Source organism: Tamandua tetradactyla, chromosome 6 (assembly GCF_023851605.1).
Source record: "Tamandua tetradactyla isolate mTamTet1 chromosome 6, mTamTet1.pri, whole genome shotgun sequence".
Lineage (NCBI taxonomy): Eukaryota > Metazoa > Chordata > Mammalia > Pilosa > Myrmecophagidae > Tamandua > Tamandua tetradactyla.
In genome coordinates this window covers 165,024,343-165,039,977 of record NC_135332.1, presented here as the reverse complement: position 1 = coordinate 165,039,977, position 15,635 = coordinate 165,024,343, and the positions used below count along the sequence as shown (strand labels likewise).

At 39.4% G+C, this 15,635-nt stretch overlaps 1 protein-coding gene across 1 annotated transcript in view; it reads left to right on the top strand.

Annotated features, from left to right (window-relative positions):
- SNTB1 (syntrophin beta 1) overlaps positions 1 to 15,635 on the top strand; it is a 274,709-nt gene that overhangs the window by 223,628 nt on the left and 35,446 nt on the right. Inside the window, exon 5 of the mRNA XM_077167562.1 lies at positions 13,589 to 13,728. Within this exon, the coding sequence (XP_077023677.1) occupies positions 13,589 to 13,728 (140 nt within the window). The remainder of the gene's footprint in view (positions 1 to 13,588; positions 13,729 to 15,635) is intronic.

Below are 15,635 nucleotides of genomic sequence, written 5' to 3'. Positions count from 1 at the left end.
GTGCTCATCTCAGAGTAGGATATCAGTCCTTCTTTACTCCCCCTAGCTTAACCCTGCCTTTGATAAAGATAATTCTTTTCTTGTCATGTAGATTTTTAAACCACCAGATTTAAATGACTCATAATCTCATATGTCAAGTTCTCTCTGAACCCTTCTCTCTTAACTGCCTCTTCTAACCTAGCAGTATTTTTAAGAGACCCAAAGATATAGCAAATCCTAAACAATTCTGACCTTATTCCATTATGATGTGTTATCCTTTGAGCATGACATGAAGTTGAAATTTACTTTTGGACTCGCCTCTGCAAAGGATGAGCTGAGCAAACAAGTAAACAAGCTTAAGAGGAAATGTTTTCAGGTTTAAACAAGCAAATCATTATTAAGCCATCTGAGAAATTCATTTTCATACCAACAGAGGATGTCCATTTCAACACCTGGTGTTTTGAAGCTGTCTAAAGAAAGTGACCATCTCCTGGGGGAAGACCAGGTGGCCTAGGGCATAGAGGATGGCACACAAACATTTTGACTCTAAACTGAATGGCTTGTGGGACACCTTTTAGGCCCCAAAGCTTACTATTCAGAGAAAGGACTGGTGTGGGTGGGCAGGTCTAGGTCCAGAAAGCTGAGTCTGGGTGGAGAAAACAGTTTAATAGTCATGGACCAGTAGGCCTTCTCCAGGGAGTGGGAGGGAGAATGAGAAGTCTAGTAAAAACTAGTGTCAGCCTGGAGAAAGCAGGCACAGTTACTCAAAGTGAGATGACCTGGGAGGGATACAGCAGAATCCAGGCTGGGGTCCAAGCCCATGGCTTGGATTTCTCCCAAAATGCTGAAAAGTGAAAGTTCAGAGTAGGATTTTGGTAAAATAACTATTCACCCCTTTTCCTTTCTGGGGTTTCCAACCAAGAGGCAGAGGAAAGGATGTACTAATGGGGAACAACAAAAAACACATCTATCAATAACTTGGCAAGGGCCCAATAAACGCTAATGCCAAATGCTGATAAATGATGTAGAGAACATGGTCCAAGTGACGCCTCCCACCTGCTGCGCCCTCTTCCAGAACTGTGATGCCTGAGTCTATGTAACGAGTCCACTCTGTGGACCCAAATGGCCAGTCTGCCCCTGGGGTCACCCCATTGTATCTGTCCTCCCCCCATATGGATATCGGGGTTTGAAATGAAAGGGTGGTGACCGCAGCCACCCACCATGGGCAAACAAGATGTGGCCTGCCATGAAGAGGCCCCATGACTGTTCCTCTGTCTGAGCAACCGGATTAATAATGCCTTAGAGGAGGAGTTAATCGGACCTAGGTGGACAGAGGGGCAGAAGGAGAAGGTGGGGAGTGCCTCCTCCCAGCAGTAAGGTGCACCAGCAAGACTATCACTTTGCATCTCAAAAGGAAGGGGAGGGTGTTGACAGGAAGGTCACCCTAAACTTCAAGAGGCACAGGCTGTTCTTGATTATGCTTTTCCTGCACTCTCCACCAAACAGCAATAAGAGTAACCCAAATAGAATCCAACAGCCTTTTAAATGTACGAGACCTCAGACTATGTCTCAGAATGTGGTCCTTTTGAAGTGCTGTCCCATAAGCCGTAACCAAATGAGGCAGAGTCTTTGAAAGAGCAGGTTCATGTGGCTGACGTGCCCTTGTGCCGTCATGTAGACTAGGTCCTCTTGGGCCCCCATCTTGTCTTTTGGTGACACTGCACGTTGAGGAATATTTAAAATGCTGACTATGCACTTATCTCCCTGGGTTGGTGTGACTTGCCCTGCTGTTGGCTTCATTATGGAATTGCGGGTACCAGGGCATTACTTTTAATGGAGCCATCAGAGGCCTCTGTTAGAGTTCATTAGCACCTGACCTTCGGGGTCCTCAGTTAATAAGATAATTTTTAAAAAAAATCGACTCTTATGTCTGCAACCATTCAAAGGGAAAAAGGAAATCTAGAAAACTGACTGAAATTATGATGGCGTCATGGTCAGGGACATGTGTCAACTTGGCCAAGTGGTGGTACCTGTCTGTCTGGGGCAAGTGCTGGCCTGTCTAACAGAGGCCATTTCATTGAATTAGATCATGATCATATCAGCTGCATCCACAGCTGATTCCATTTGTAATCAGCCAAAGCGGAGTGTCTTCTGCAGTGAGTGATGCTTAATCTAATCACGGGAAACCTTTTAAGGAGGATTCAGAAGAGACAGAATCTATTCCTGCTTTGGCTGGTGAGCTTCTCCTGTGGAGTTCATCCAGACCCTCCATTGGAGTCCTTGGCTTCACAGCCTGCCCTGCAGATTTTGGACTCTGCATTCCTGTGGTCACGTGAGACACTTTTATAAATTTTATATTTGCGAGTGTTCCCTGTTGATTCTGCTTCTCTAGAGAACCCTAACTAATGCAGATGTTTTCTGCCATTTTCCTGTGGTCATTTTCCTGTCCTTTCCCCTCGGTGGGAAGTTGTGAGGACAGAATGCTGTGCAGCCCAAGAATCTGGGTAGTCCTGACTAGGTTGACCTTTCTAGCGTGAAGAGCGAGAGACCAGGTCCCCCTCCAACTCTTCCCTTCCCTTCTTATTCATCCCAAGAGAAGCCATGTGTTTCTTTAAGACATTTTTATAATGTTTTAAAAAATACATAGGTAAATTTTGTTTGTTGTTTAAAAATTAATAATTTATAACAAAATTCACCCAGAATTCCACCATTTAGGGAGAATTCCCCTTATGTGTTTTATAAAAATGACTATCATACTGTATTACTGTTTTGGAAGCTGGGTTTTGCAAACAACAGGAAGTGTTCTGTTTTCTGTCACTTTAAGTCAGTTTGCATTTTCTGAAATTTTATGTAAACAGATTGGTATGTATATTTTGGTCTGGTTTCTTTCACGCTACAGAATTATTTTGGTAATTGTCTGTGTTGTATGTATCAAAATTCATTCCTTTTTTCCCTCAGTATTATTCTGTTGCGTGCATGTATACTGTGGGTTTGTACTTTCTCCCGTTGATGGATGTCTGGGTTGTTTCCAGTTTGGGAATATTCATACACAAGCCTTTGCATGGCCATATATTTTCATTTCTCTTGAGTTCAAACCTAGGAATGGAACGGCTGGATCAATTGTGTATGATGTATATTTAACTTTGTATGAAACTGCAAAATTGTTTTCCAAAGTGTTGGACCATTTTTTCATTCCCACCAGCAGTGTGTGTGAGTTACAGTTGCTTCCTATCCTTGCTTTGGCCAAGCTTTGTGATTTTAGTCACTCTAATGCAGCTATAGTGATATTTCATGGGCTTTAATTTGAAGTTCGCTAATGACTGATGATGTTGTACACCTTTTAACGTGCTCACTGACATTTATGTATATCTTCTTTAGTGAAGTGTCAAAAAGTTTTGCCCCTTTTCATTGAGTTATTTTCTTATTACTGAGTTCTGAGAGTACTTTTGATATTCTGGATACAAGTCCTTTATGACATATCTGCTTTGCAAGTGTTTTTTCTCAGTCTGCAGCTTGCCTCTTCATTCATAACATTTTTTGACTAGAAGTTTCAAATTTTATGAAGTCCAATTTATCAAAATTTTTTTTTCATTTAGGAGTCATGCTTTTAGCATAGAGACTAAGAAACTGTTGCCTAATCTAAGGCACAAAGATTTTCTTCTGTTTCCTGCTAGAAGTCTTAAAGCTTTGCATTTAGTTCTAAGATCCATTTTGAGTTAATCTTTGAGTATAACCTTGGTGTGCGGTATGGATTGAAGTTCACTGTTTATATGAATATTCAATATTTCCACCATTGTTTGTTAAAAGACTAGCCTTTCTTGGCAGACACTTTGTCCACAGGAGGTTGTGGCAGCAGAGACCTTGGCCTATGGTGGCTCGAGACATGGTCCTCTGGGAGCAAGGCTTTATTATGAATTAAATTAGCATGTTTTCATTTCTCTTGGGTTAGGACCTAGAAGAGAAATTACTGGGTAATAGGTAAGGGGCAAGAACAGAAAGAGCAAGAGAGACTTCAAGAAAAGAAAAAAAAAAGAGAGATAGCAAACTGATGCCTATCCTTATTTCTCCTACAAATACATAGATGTGCCATCAACTATTTAATGAAACTTCTTAAACATTGTCAACTTCCAAAGAAAAGAAGAAAGGAAAATTCTGAATCCAGAAACCAAGAGATGAGTCAAAGCACTTCTCTCCTTCTCCCAGGCCCCTGTACTTTGATCCGCCTTCAGTCTGAACCAGCATTAGATACGGAGCAGCCTCTCCTAAACAGCTCCTCCAGGAACTGATTGAAGACAAGGGAAGGCATTTCCTGCTCAAATGTTCAGTCATGCCACCCACTCACCCATTTCCCCACATTCTAGCCTTGTTTGCCTCTCCCTAAAAAATAAAATTCTGTTCTACCTGACTTTTGAGATACTTGTGGATCTTATGGATGAAAGGTTCTCCTATTGCAATAGTTCCTGTCCCCCAATTGCAATAGTCTTTTCTAATAAAGTCTGTCTCTACCTAAAAAAAAAAAAAAAGAAAGACCATCCTTTCTCCGCGCTGAATTGCCTTTAACTTTGTTGAAATTCACTTATCCGCTTCGTGTGAGAATATTTCTGTTCTCTTTATTCTGTCCCATTGATCTGCCTATTTTTATGCCAATACCACACTCTTGAACTTGAAGCCAGATAGTACAATTTCTCCAATTTTGTTCTTCCTTCTCAGAGTAGTTTTGACCATTCTAGGTTCTTTGAAATTCCTTATGAATTTTAGAATCATTTTGTCAATTTATATAAAAAAAGCCTGCTGGGAATTTTACTGTAATTGTGATGAATCAATGGATCAATCTAAGGAGAACTGCTGTCTTAACAATTTTGATCTTCCCACCTGTGAACACAGTATACCTTCCCATTTGTCTGGGCCATTTTAATTCCTTTAGCAATGTTGTGTAGCTTATAGTGTGTAAGTCTTACACATCATCTTTCATATTTATCCCTAAGAATTTCCAGTTTTTATGTAAGCATAAATGATATTTCCTTTTTTGCCCTGATTTCTGACTGTCTATTGCCATACATGAAAATATAATTGATTTTTACACACTGATATGTGTCCTGCAACTTTGCTAAACTCACTTATTAGTTCTGCTAGCGTTTTGGTTAGTGCCATTGGATTGTCTATATAGATGTTCATATTGTCTGCAAATAAAGACATTTTACTTTGTCCCTACTTACTAGATATCTTTTATTTCTCTTTGTTTTATGATTGAACTGGCTAGAACTTCCAGTACCCTGATGAACAGAAGTGGGGAGAGTGGACATCCTTGTCTTATTTCCGATCTTAGTGGAAAAGCATTCGGTCTTTTACCATTAGGTCTGATGTCTACAGTAGGTTTTTCTTAGTTGCCCTTTATCAGATTGAGGAGGTTCCCTTCTATTTTTGTTTGATGGAAGTTTTTATCAGGAATGAATATTGGATTTTATCCAGTTGTGTTTTTTCATTTTTAGTTTGTTTATATGGTGAATTGCGTTGATTGATTTTCAAATGTTAAACCAACCCTGCAATTTTGGGAAAATCCCTGCTCAGTCATGATATATTGTCCTTTTAATATATTATTGGACTCAGTTTGCTATAATTTTGTTTCAGATTTTCAGGTCTGTGTTTATGAGAGCTAAAGGTCTCTTGTTTCTTTTCTTGTAATGTCTTTGTCTTATTTTGGCGTCAGTGTAAGGCTGGCTTCTAGAATGAGTTGGGAGTTATTCCTTCCTCTTCAATTTTCTGAAAAATTTTATAGAAAATTGGTATTACTGATTCCTTAAATGTTTGGTAGAATTCTTCAATGAAGTCATCTGGCCCTGAGGTGTTTTTTGTGGGAAGGTTTTTTTTTTTAAATTAATTTTTAATTAAAAAATATAACAACAAACAAACTCAAACATTCTCAACAAATGATCATTCCATTCTACATATATAATCAATAATTCACAATATCATGACATAGTTGCATATTCATCATCTTAATTTCTTAGAACATTTGCATCAATTCAGAAAAAGAAATAAAAAGACAACAGAAAAAAATTCACACATACCGTATCCCTTACATTGATCTCTAGCATTTCAATCTACTAAATTTATTTTAACATTTGTTCCCCCTATTTATTTTTATGCCATATGTTTTACTCATCTGTTGATAAGGTAGATAAAAGGAGCATCAGACACAAGGTTTTCACAATCACAGTCATATTGTGAAAGCTCTGTCATTATACAATCATCTTCAAGAAACATGGCTACTGGAACACAGCTCTACATTTTCAGGCAGTTCCCTCCAACCTCTACATCTTGACTAACAAGGTGATATCTATTTAATAAGGAAGATTAACCTCCAGGATAACCTCTCGACTCTGTTTGGAATCTCTCAGCCATTGACACTTTATTTTGTCTCATTTCACACTTCCCCCTTTTGTTCAAAAAGGTTTTCTCAATCCCTTGATGCTGAGTCCCAGCTCACATTGCCAGGAAGGTCCACACCCCTAGGAGTCATGTCTGTGGGAAGGTTTTTAAATACAAATTTAATTTATTTATTAAGGATAGTATTCTTCTCATTATCTAGTTCTTTTTGGGTAAGCTTTCATAGTTTGTGTCTTTCAAGGAATTTGTCTGTTTTATCGTAGTTGTCAATGTATTGGCATAAAGTTCTTCATATATTCCTTTTTAATACCTGTGGACTCTATAGCAATGCCCCCCTCTCATTTCTGTTAGTCGTAATTTGCATCTTCTCTCTTTCATAATCAGTCTGGATAGATATTTATTGATTTTATTAAACCAGATTTTGGTTTCACTGATCTTTTCCCATTACTTTTCTTTTTTTATTGACTTCTGCACTGATCTTTATTATTTCCTGTCTTCTGCTTATTTGGGTTTTAATAATCTTTTCTGTTTCTAGTTTCTTAAGGTTCTTTTTTTCTTTTCAGATATAAGTACTAAGTGCTATAAATTTGTCCCTTAGTACTGCTTTAGCAGCATCTCACGAATTTTGATACGTTGTGATTTCGTTTTCATTCAGTTCTAAATACTCTCTAATTTACCATTCCTTCATTGACCCATTAGTTATTGGAAAATGTGTTACTTAGTTTCCAAATATTTGGGGATTTTCTATAGATCTTTCTATTTTGACTTTAAATTTAGTTCCATTTTGGTCAAAGAACATACTTTGTATGACTTGAATCCATTTAAATTTATTGAAATTTGTTTTATGGCTCCAAATATGGTCTTACTTGGTAAATGTTCCATGTGTTCTTGAGAAGATTGTGTTCTACTATTATTTAACCATCCTTCTACTGTTGTATGTTTAGGATATTTCCAATTCCTTGCTATTATAAACCAATGCCAAGGTGAACATCCTTGTAACTCTATCTTTGTGCACTTATTCACAGGTTATCTTAAGAAAAATTCCTAGATATGGTTTGGGATCAATGGCAGTTTTTCAAGCTGTGACTTCTCAGTACTAGGCTATGAAGACCCTCCCTCATATTCCTGGAGTGAAATCCTGACTTCATCACTTTCTTGACATATGATCTTGAACAAGCTACTTAATGTCTCTCTCCTTCAGTTTCTCTATCACCTCATTTTTTAAGAGATTGGTAATTCCCATGTGTCTTAATTGCTAGCAATAAAAACAATAGTAGTTGTACTTTAAATTTGAATAATGCTTTAAGTCAACAAAGACTTTGAAGTAAATGTTCTCATGGCACCTCCAAAGTGTTCTTGGTGGAGTGGGCATCATTATTCCATTTTGTCATTGAGGAGACAGAGACTTATAGCCCATAGCTAGCTTATTTGGAGTCCCACTGTCTGTCCTCAGTCATAACATTAACAGTGAGGTGCACTGTCTGGTGAGTTTTCTATAACTCATGCAACAAAGTCAGGTTGTGCTTTGACTCTGATGAGCCTTCCAATTATGACCCTGACATTTGGGGCTTTATTTGAGTAATATAAATATAGGACCAGTTCCACACTTGGTAGGAAACAAACTTAAGAGTGGGTACTGCCAGGAAATCCAGCTATAAAAATGATCCCACCTTCTGATGACCTTCCTGGGTGTCCCACTGGCTGTTCTGTACTTTTCACCCTGATTTCTCCAACAGTTTTTCATTATCATTTTAACATCCATTGAACAAGATCATCAATCAGTTTGCTTTTCACTCTAAGCCACTCCTGAATTCAATTTGTGATCCAGGTGTCAAACAACTTGGAGTTTGGGTGAGAAGAGGAAAATCAATTCTTTGAGTTCGAGACCCCCATGAAACCCTGTTCTGAATATTTTTTTCCATCTTTTCCTTGCTCTTTTGCCTTCTCCTTTCCAATCTCCTTTACATTCAGCTATAGATATCCTGACTTCTGATTGCTGGGTCTTTGGGCTGATCCTAGAAGGTTAGAAGAGAACTGAGAATTTGAATGGGCTTTACATAGCTCTTTCTCTGTGTTCCCTGTGGCCATATTTAAAGGCTGTTCCTCTCCTTTTGGTAAAGCGGAGATGGTCTTTATTTGCTTTCCTGAAAATTGGTGAAGGAATTAATTATCTTACATTTGTAAAGCATTTGGAAGTTGATAAATGCTTATTATTATTATACTGCTATCTTGTCCTTTGTTCTAAATACTCAGCAACCTGAGATGAAAAAACATATTTAAAGATGACCTTGATCTCCAAAACAGAAGTTGTGATTGAATTTTTCCCTTTGTGGGCATTTTTTTTTCTCACTCTGCCACTAGACATTCTCCCTTCTGAGTCCTCTAGCTGGGGAAGATAGAGTATTTGAGATGTGCGAGGGAGGCAGTTTAACATTGTTGAGTTCCTGTAGTGTGATAAGTGCTTTTTATATGTTTTCTCATTTAATCCTCACAAAATATTCATAGGAGGCCAATATCAGTGAGTCACACATCAGTGAACAGGTGCTCATAGCAGGTACATAACCTGTCCACAGTTACTCAGCTGAGAAGTGGCAAAGCCAGATTTTATTTTAAATGTGTGGAATGATTATTATTGTTTATTAATTGCATTTGAACAATTCACTCTCACCTTCTATCTTGCTGATTATTTAAAAATTTTGTATTGCAGTAACATATACATAACTCAGATTTTCCCACTTAAACTTAACATTTTCAAGTGTACAGTTTAGATTTTGAAGCCAGTGCTATTTGGCTCTGAAGACTGTGGGTTCTACCTGTCATCCTGGGCTCTTGAGTAAAAGCTAGAAAAGTATATTGGGAAGATTTAGCATGAAGGGGATAAAAAAAAAAAAAAAAAAGAAGCTCACACACTTCTCTGCCTTACAAACAGAGTCAAAATCCTTGACTTGATTTAGGAGATTTGTTTGAACGTCATTGATTAGTTTTTCCAAATTCTTTTTCTCCTCCTAAGTTTTAATTTGCTTCTTTAACTGGGCCATGTCTTCCTGTTTCTTAGGATAGCTTGTATCTTTTCATTGATGTCTAGGCATCTGATAATCTTGATGCATTTTCTGTGAAGTTCAGTTTCTCTCTCTTGCCTAGGGTTTTATTGTTGACTGGCTTTGGGGTAAGGCCCCTTTTTGAGACTTGGTTCAACTTACTATAGAGCTTTAGATTTGCCTTTGTTTAACTGATCAGATTTTTCCAGGTCTTCTTCATCAGGTGCTACTTGCCCTGGATATGTGGTACTATTTTTAAGATTGTGCTATTTGTGTAGTTGTCTCACCCCTGGAGAAATCTTCCTTTCCTCTGTTCCTTCTCCAGGAATCTTGATCTGTTCTGTTTGTTTTTGTTTTGCTTCTATAGTTTTGTTTGTTTGTTTTACATTCCTTCATTGCCTCTAGCTGCTTTTGCCTGGAAGGCAAATTCTGGAAGGCGGGTCACCTGGGAAGACTTCCTCAAGTCAGTATTTCCCAGCCAGACCAGGGTGAGAGACCCACAAAGAAAGTGCAGAGTCCCTCCAACGAGCCCTGGGGAAAGAGGGTCAGGAAAGATATTTTTTTGACAATTCCTCAAAGCTGAGCTTCCTTGGCCTGCCCAGAAGATTTCATTCTTTAGCAAACTGTTCCCCGCAGCACTAAGGAGGTACCTTGTCCTTAAACCTCTACCGTCTCCACCCCTGTTGAGGGTGGAATTGAAACAGTAGTCATGGGCTGTTCCTGTCCAGGGTGGACTGCAAAAGCAGTTCAGAGCAAAGATTGTGATCAATGCTTGGCCATCCCCCCTTCCCCCGTACTCTTGGGGAAGAGAACTTCTATGTCCCTCTCCATGCACAGCAGCCAGCTGCCTTGAGAGTGGGAGTGGGCACTGGCAGCTGCCATGGGGCGATTACTGATAGTTCTTTACCACAGTTTCTAAGCCTTTTCCTCCCACTCTTCCCTGGATACTGTCCAGTGCTCTCCTGGCCTCTGAAGCCCCAGGACAGTTGTTTCAGACAGTTCCTAACTATGCATTGCTGTTCTCAAGGAGTGTGTCTTGGAGCTCCCTACTCCACGAATTCACATTTGTGAGTCCACCAGTAGAGAGTTATGCATTTTATTGTTGGTATTTACTATTAAGGTTTATTTTGAAAACTTAATATGGTTTCTGAAGAATGGTGCTTTGTCATGTTCACATTTAAATGACTGATTCTGGCCAAAGTTAATGGATCAGATCTGACTAGGTAAATAGGCACAAAGAGAGTCACTTTGGAAGGATCATTTATTGTTTCTCCTGTCCTATTTAATGAGCTGGAAAAGTAATTTACTAAATCTAATGTAGAGGCTCGAGAAAGTTTATTCTGAACCTCCCGAATGCTTTATGTCTTAAGGCCATAGCTTATTCACCTGGTAGGATCTGGTACATTGCTTTCTCTAACAATCCATTTTGATCTCTTGAAGCTGCTGTTGTTCTGTAGGAAAAAGTCTTCTTAGAAAAGCAATAAGCTAAAGCTAGATGTTTTTCATAAATGTATTAAATGCATAAAGGGAGGTCAAACCAGGCAGTAGTTCACATTCTAGTCAAAATAGCTTTACAGGGATTTCTTCCTTTTAAAGGGGAGTTTTTATTTGGAGTTGTTGAAGGGAGGCACTGAAAATAAAGAGGACCATTGTGCAAGGAGTTCTTCCTAGAAGAACTTTGGAAAGGATGGGAAGAGAAGGTATTGAAATTGTCAGTATTAAAGATATTTTTCGTTTGCCTTAAATTTCTCAAGTCATTACTTTGTATTGCTGCCATTTCCAAAGGATAACTTTTTCACATGTTTAAAAATCTGAAAGAAAAAAAAATCTGTGAGTCTGCTTTTGTTGCTCAGATGTAGCCTCTCTCTCTTTCTGAGCCCACTCTGAAAGGAAAATCATTACCTTCACTCCTGCATTGCATAAGATATCCATCCAGTGGTGAAAGTCTCCTTGGCAACGTGAGGCATGACTCCCAGAGATGAGCCTGGCCCTGGCTCTGTGGGATCAACAATGCCTTCTTGACCAGAAGGGGAAGAAAATACATAACAAAATAAGGTGTCAGTGGCTGAGAGAGTTCAAATTGAGTTGAGAGGCTATTCTGGAGGCTACTCTTATGTAAGCTTCAGCTAGATATTGCTAATTGCCATGGTTTGCCAACCCCCAGCCAACATTTTTCCTGTTAACCCTAAAGAACCTGTAGAGCTCTATCTTGGATTCTGCAAAAGTCTCATGCACTAAATTTACTTTCCAGAAACCTATAACCTCCAGTTGGTTCCTAGGCCAGATAAATCCCAGAAGGGCTAGCCTCTCTGCGAACATCAGCTAGTTCCATTCCCCTATTCCATATGGTCGACACCCCTTTTCAACATGAAAAAGTTAGACTGGGCACAGCCCAAATATCTCTGAAGACAGAGAGAAGGATCAAAGCAGAAAGAGGAGTTATAACAGAGGAGATAGGATTTAACAAATGAGTGTGACTGCTGAATCACTATATTGGTATTTCTTTTAGTCTCCAGTGTCTTGGAGAAGCTAGAAGGAAAAACCTGAAATTGTGGAACTGTAACCCATACCAAACTTTGAAATATGTTCTATAGCTATTTGCTAAAGTGTACTTTGAAATTTACCACTTTTTTTGTATATATATTTCACAATAAAAATGTTTTTTTTTTAAATCTGTGAGAATGCCATAATTTTTCCACCCTAGCTTTTACTGAGGGTTTTACTACCTACCAGGTACCAAACCAAGCACATAACCTGCACTGTCTCATTTAATCTTCACTGTTGCTTTATGACATAAGTGCTGCTTCATGGGCAACTAGAAGGAGCTTACACTACACTGCCCTAAGCCCTTGACAAATATTAATTCATTTAATCCTCATAGCTTCCTATGGTAGGAGTACTCTTCTGTTCCCATTTTACAGATGCAGAAATCCAGAAACAAAAAGGTTAAGTGACTTACCCAAGATTCTGCAGCTAATAAATTATGGAGCTAGGATTTGAGATCAGGCATTCTAGCTCCAGAGTCAGCACTCTTAACCACTGTTGGATACGATATTATCCTTAAATCGGGGAGGAAACTGAAGCACAGAGAATAATAACTTGCTCAAAGTCACCCAGGCAATAAATGGCAGAGCTGGGACTCAGATTCAGGCAGCCAGTCCATTGAACCTACAAAACTCAACCCTTAGAGACTCCCGCACATCTTTTCAATTCGGATCACTCATTCTTAAAGGACTGGTTATGTTAGCTTAAAGTAAAAGCTACTCACCCGTGCTTCTATCTCAATAAACAGTTCACTGTGGCACTTAAGAAAAGGTAAGGGTAAGAAAAAAGAAGAAATTAACTTTATCGTTTCTTTTTCTTGCTGTCTAGTTTCCTTTTGTTGTGAATAGATTTTGGTGGGGAAGATAGGTTTGAAAGGGTTGAGTATCAGGTTTGGAATGGACTTTTAAAAAGGTCATCTGGCCCAGTTATCCAACTGATGCTTCAATCCTCTTGCCTCTCTGCCAGGTCATCTTAGCTCTTGAGTTAAAAAAATTATCTGCAGTGAATGAAACTGAGCATTCACCAGAATAAGGGGAATTTCAGGATGGTGTCTGCGTCAGAGAGAATGTAAGAGAGAAAGACTAGGTGAAGAAGTTATGGTGTCTCACACCTGTCCAGACAGCCATTTGCATTAATAGTACATCTTCAGCTGAATCACTATATTGATATTTCTTTTATTAGTATTAATAGTACATCCTCAGAGGCTTTGGATAATTTTATTAGCATTAATAGTACATCTTCAATGCCTTTGGATAATTATTCAAAAGATTTTAAACCTTACCATTTTATAAAAACAAATGCACTGTTCCAGAGAACCAGCTGGGAGTGCTTATTCACCCAAGCATTTGCCTCCCACTATGAAATAACTCAGCACTGACTGGCAGGTGAGAAACCATGACAGATGTGGGCAGCTGGGCTCTTTCTTGGCTGCACTGACTATACAGACTTGGGCCCTTGAGAAATATTTTCAAGGATCAGGAATCATGAAACTATGATTGTTTGCTTCTTATTTTGATTTTTCAACCTTGGCCAAAGGCACTCCTACTTTGGGGTCCTCTGAGTGGAGAGATGCCAACTTTTCCTTTCTAGGCACCCTTTTCTGAGGCTGTTGTTTGACAGTTTTCTGTTTTCTGTTTCAGGTGCCAGGGGAGAGTGAGAAGCAGTGGAAGCCAGCCCTCGTGGTGCTGACTGAGAAGGATCTTTTAATCTACGACAGCATGCCACGCCGAAAGGAAGCCTGGTTCAGCCCAGCTCACACATGCCCTCTTCTTGCCACCAGGTATCCATGGTCTTGTATTTGGGTATGATGTTTTTGTAGTTTGATACTGTGTTACAGTTAGTTCAACACATTATGTTATTGCACAGTGTTGCAGCATGGGCTAAGAGCCCCTCAAGAAGACAGTCACAAGTTTTTAGCCAGATAGATGAATTGTTATTTATACCATTTATGCTCAAACATGAGGCAACATGGAAACAATGAATAAAATGGTCATCCATCACCAAGAAATGGTGATATCAGTGAAATGGTCCAGTGTACCCATCTTCCTGGGTTTCCATCCCATTCCCTTTGAGATGTACTAGATACATGTAGGTATTCTTGAAGTCAAAGTAGAATCATCAAGTTAGGGTCTTCACTTGGTTACCCAAAGAGTGGCGTATATGGGTGTCCCACTTGTGCTTCTCAAAGCTTTCTGAGCATGAGAGACCCCATAACAAGCTCTTCCTCACTTGTGAGATCCTTCCTATAGAAGTCGATTGCCAGGGTCTGTCTTATCGTTCATATGAACTATGGTCTCAAGGCATCCTATCCTCACCCCTCCTTCAAAGTTTCCAGTACTAAGTGTCAAAGCAAATCAGACATGAGTCTTGCCTTCAAGTAGCTTACAACTCCCAGACCTGCTGCTGCCAGCTGTTTCTTGTGTGCTTTAGGACAATGGGTATAGCTTTTATTCCTGCTCGGCCTCTGTTTCTTTACCTAGAAGCTAAGCCTCCTGTACTGTCTGGAAATATCAGGCCCTCAAATGTATGCTGAATGAATTACTGAATGATGTGGGGCAGACTCTGGGAGGCACTTAATCCAACAGGCAGAGCACAGTGGATGGACATTTTTGTGTACCTGCCCTTAGTGAGAGGTAGACAGAAACAAGTTGGGTTCTCTGTCCTGGAGGAACCAAGATGCCAAACAGAGTCAAGATTCAGGCACAGGGAAGAGAATGAGACCCAGCAGCACAACAAAATCAAAATGACAATCGTGAGTAAAGCTTCTGAAGCCCCTTAAAATCCCTCTTGCTTCCTTTCATGGTTGATTCTGGAGTCCAGCAAGGGATGATGTTCCCCTATGATGGGTAGAGGAGGTCTATAGGAATTGGGGGCCAGGGATGCATTACTAGAAATAAATAAAGGACTCATTTGATTTTTGAGCCTCCCAAGCCTCAAAATATTTGGCAGGATAGCTGTTCAAATACAACCCAGCATTACAAATAAAATCTCAGTAATCAGAATCTAAACATCTTAAAATGTTCATATTCAGGCTATGCCTTGGAATTCATTCAGATTCAGCACAATCTCTGTCATTTTCTGCAACTTACATCCTCGATCCTCATCAATGGACACTGATGTTCACATCCCAGATTGTAAGCCATTCCCTAGACAGAAACCAAAGAAAATCACTGTACTCCAGTTATTAAGAAGGAAAATTGAACTCATGCATTTTAGAATGATTTTCAATTACAAAAGTTGAAACAGGGTAGAGTTTCTCTGTTAGGTCTTGGGCAACAGAAAAATAAAAATAACCCTAGTACACAGTGTCCTCAGTTCTTGAGCATTTTAATGGAAGCTGCTTTTTCATCAACATTTGTAAGTCTTCTATGTGCTGGATATTGTAACTGGGGCAAGGAATAAAGAAGGGAGCCAAATTCAGACTTGTGAACCTACCAAGACAATACAGTACAGGTTGAAATGCAGAGATGTGCAAGGGACCTTTGGAGCAAAGAAGACAGAAATGCCTAATGCAGCCCGCGTTGTCCTCACAGTAGAAGTAAAACTTGTATTGAAGCAGGGAGACCAGAAGTGGGAACCCGAGCGAGCGGGTCCAGGCGTATGTTAGTGTGCTTGTTTTTCAAATGAAGACCTGAGGCTCAGGGGAGTTAAGAAAGTGCCCTGGGTCAGATGGAGTCTTGGTCCAGT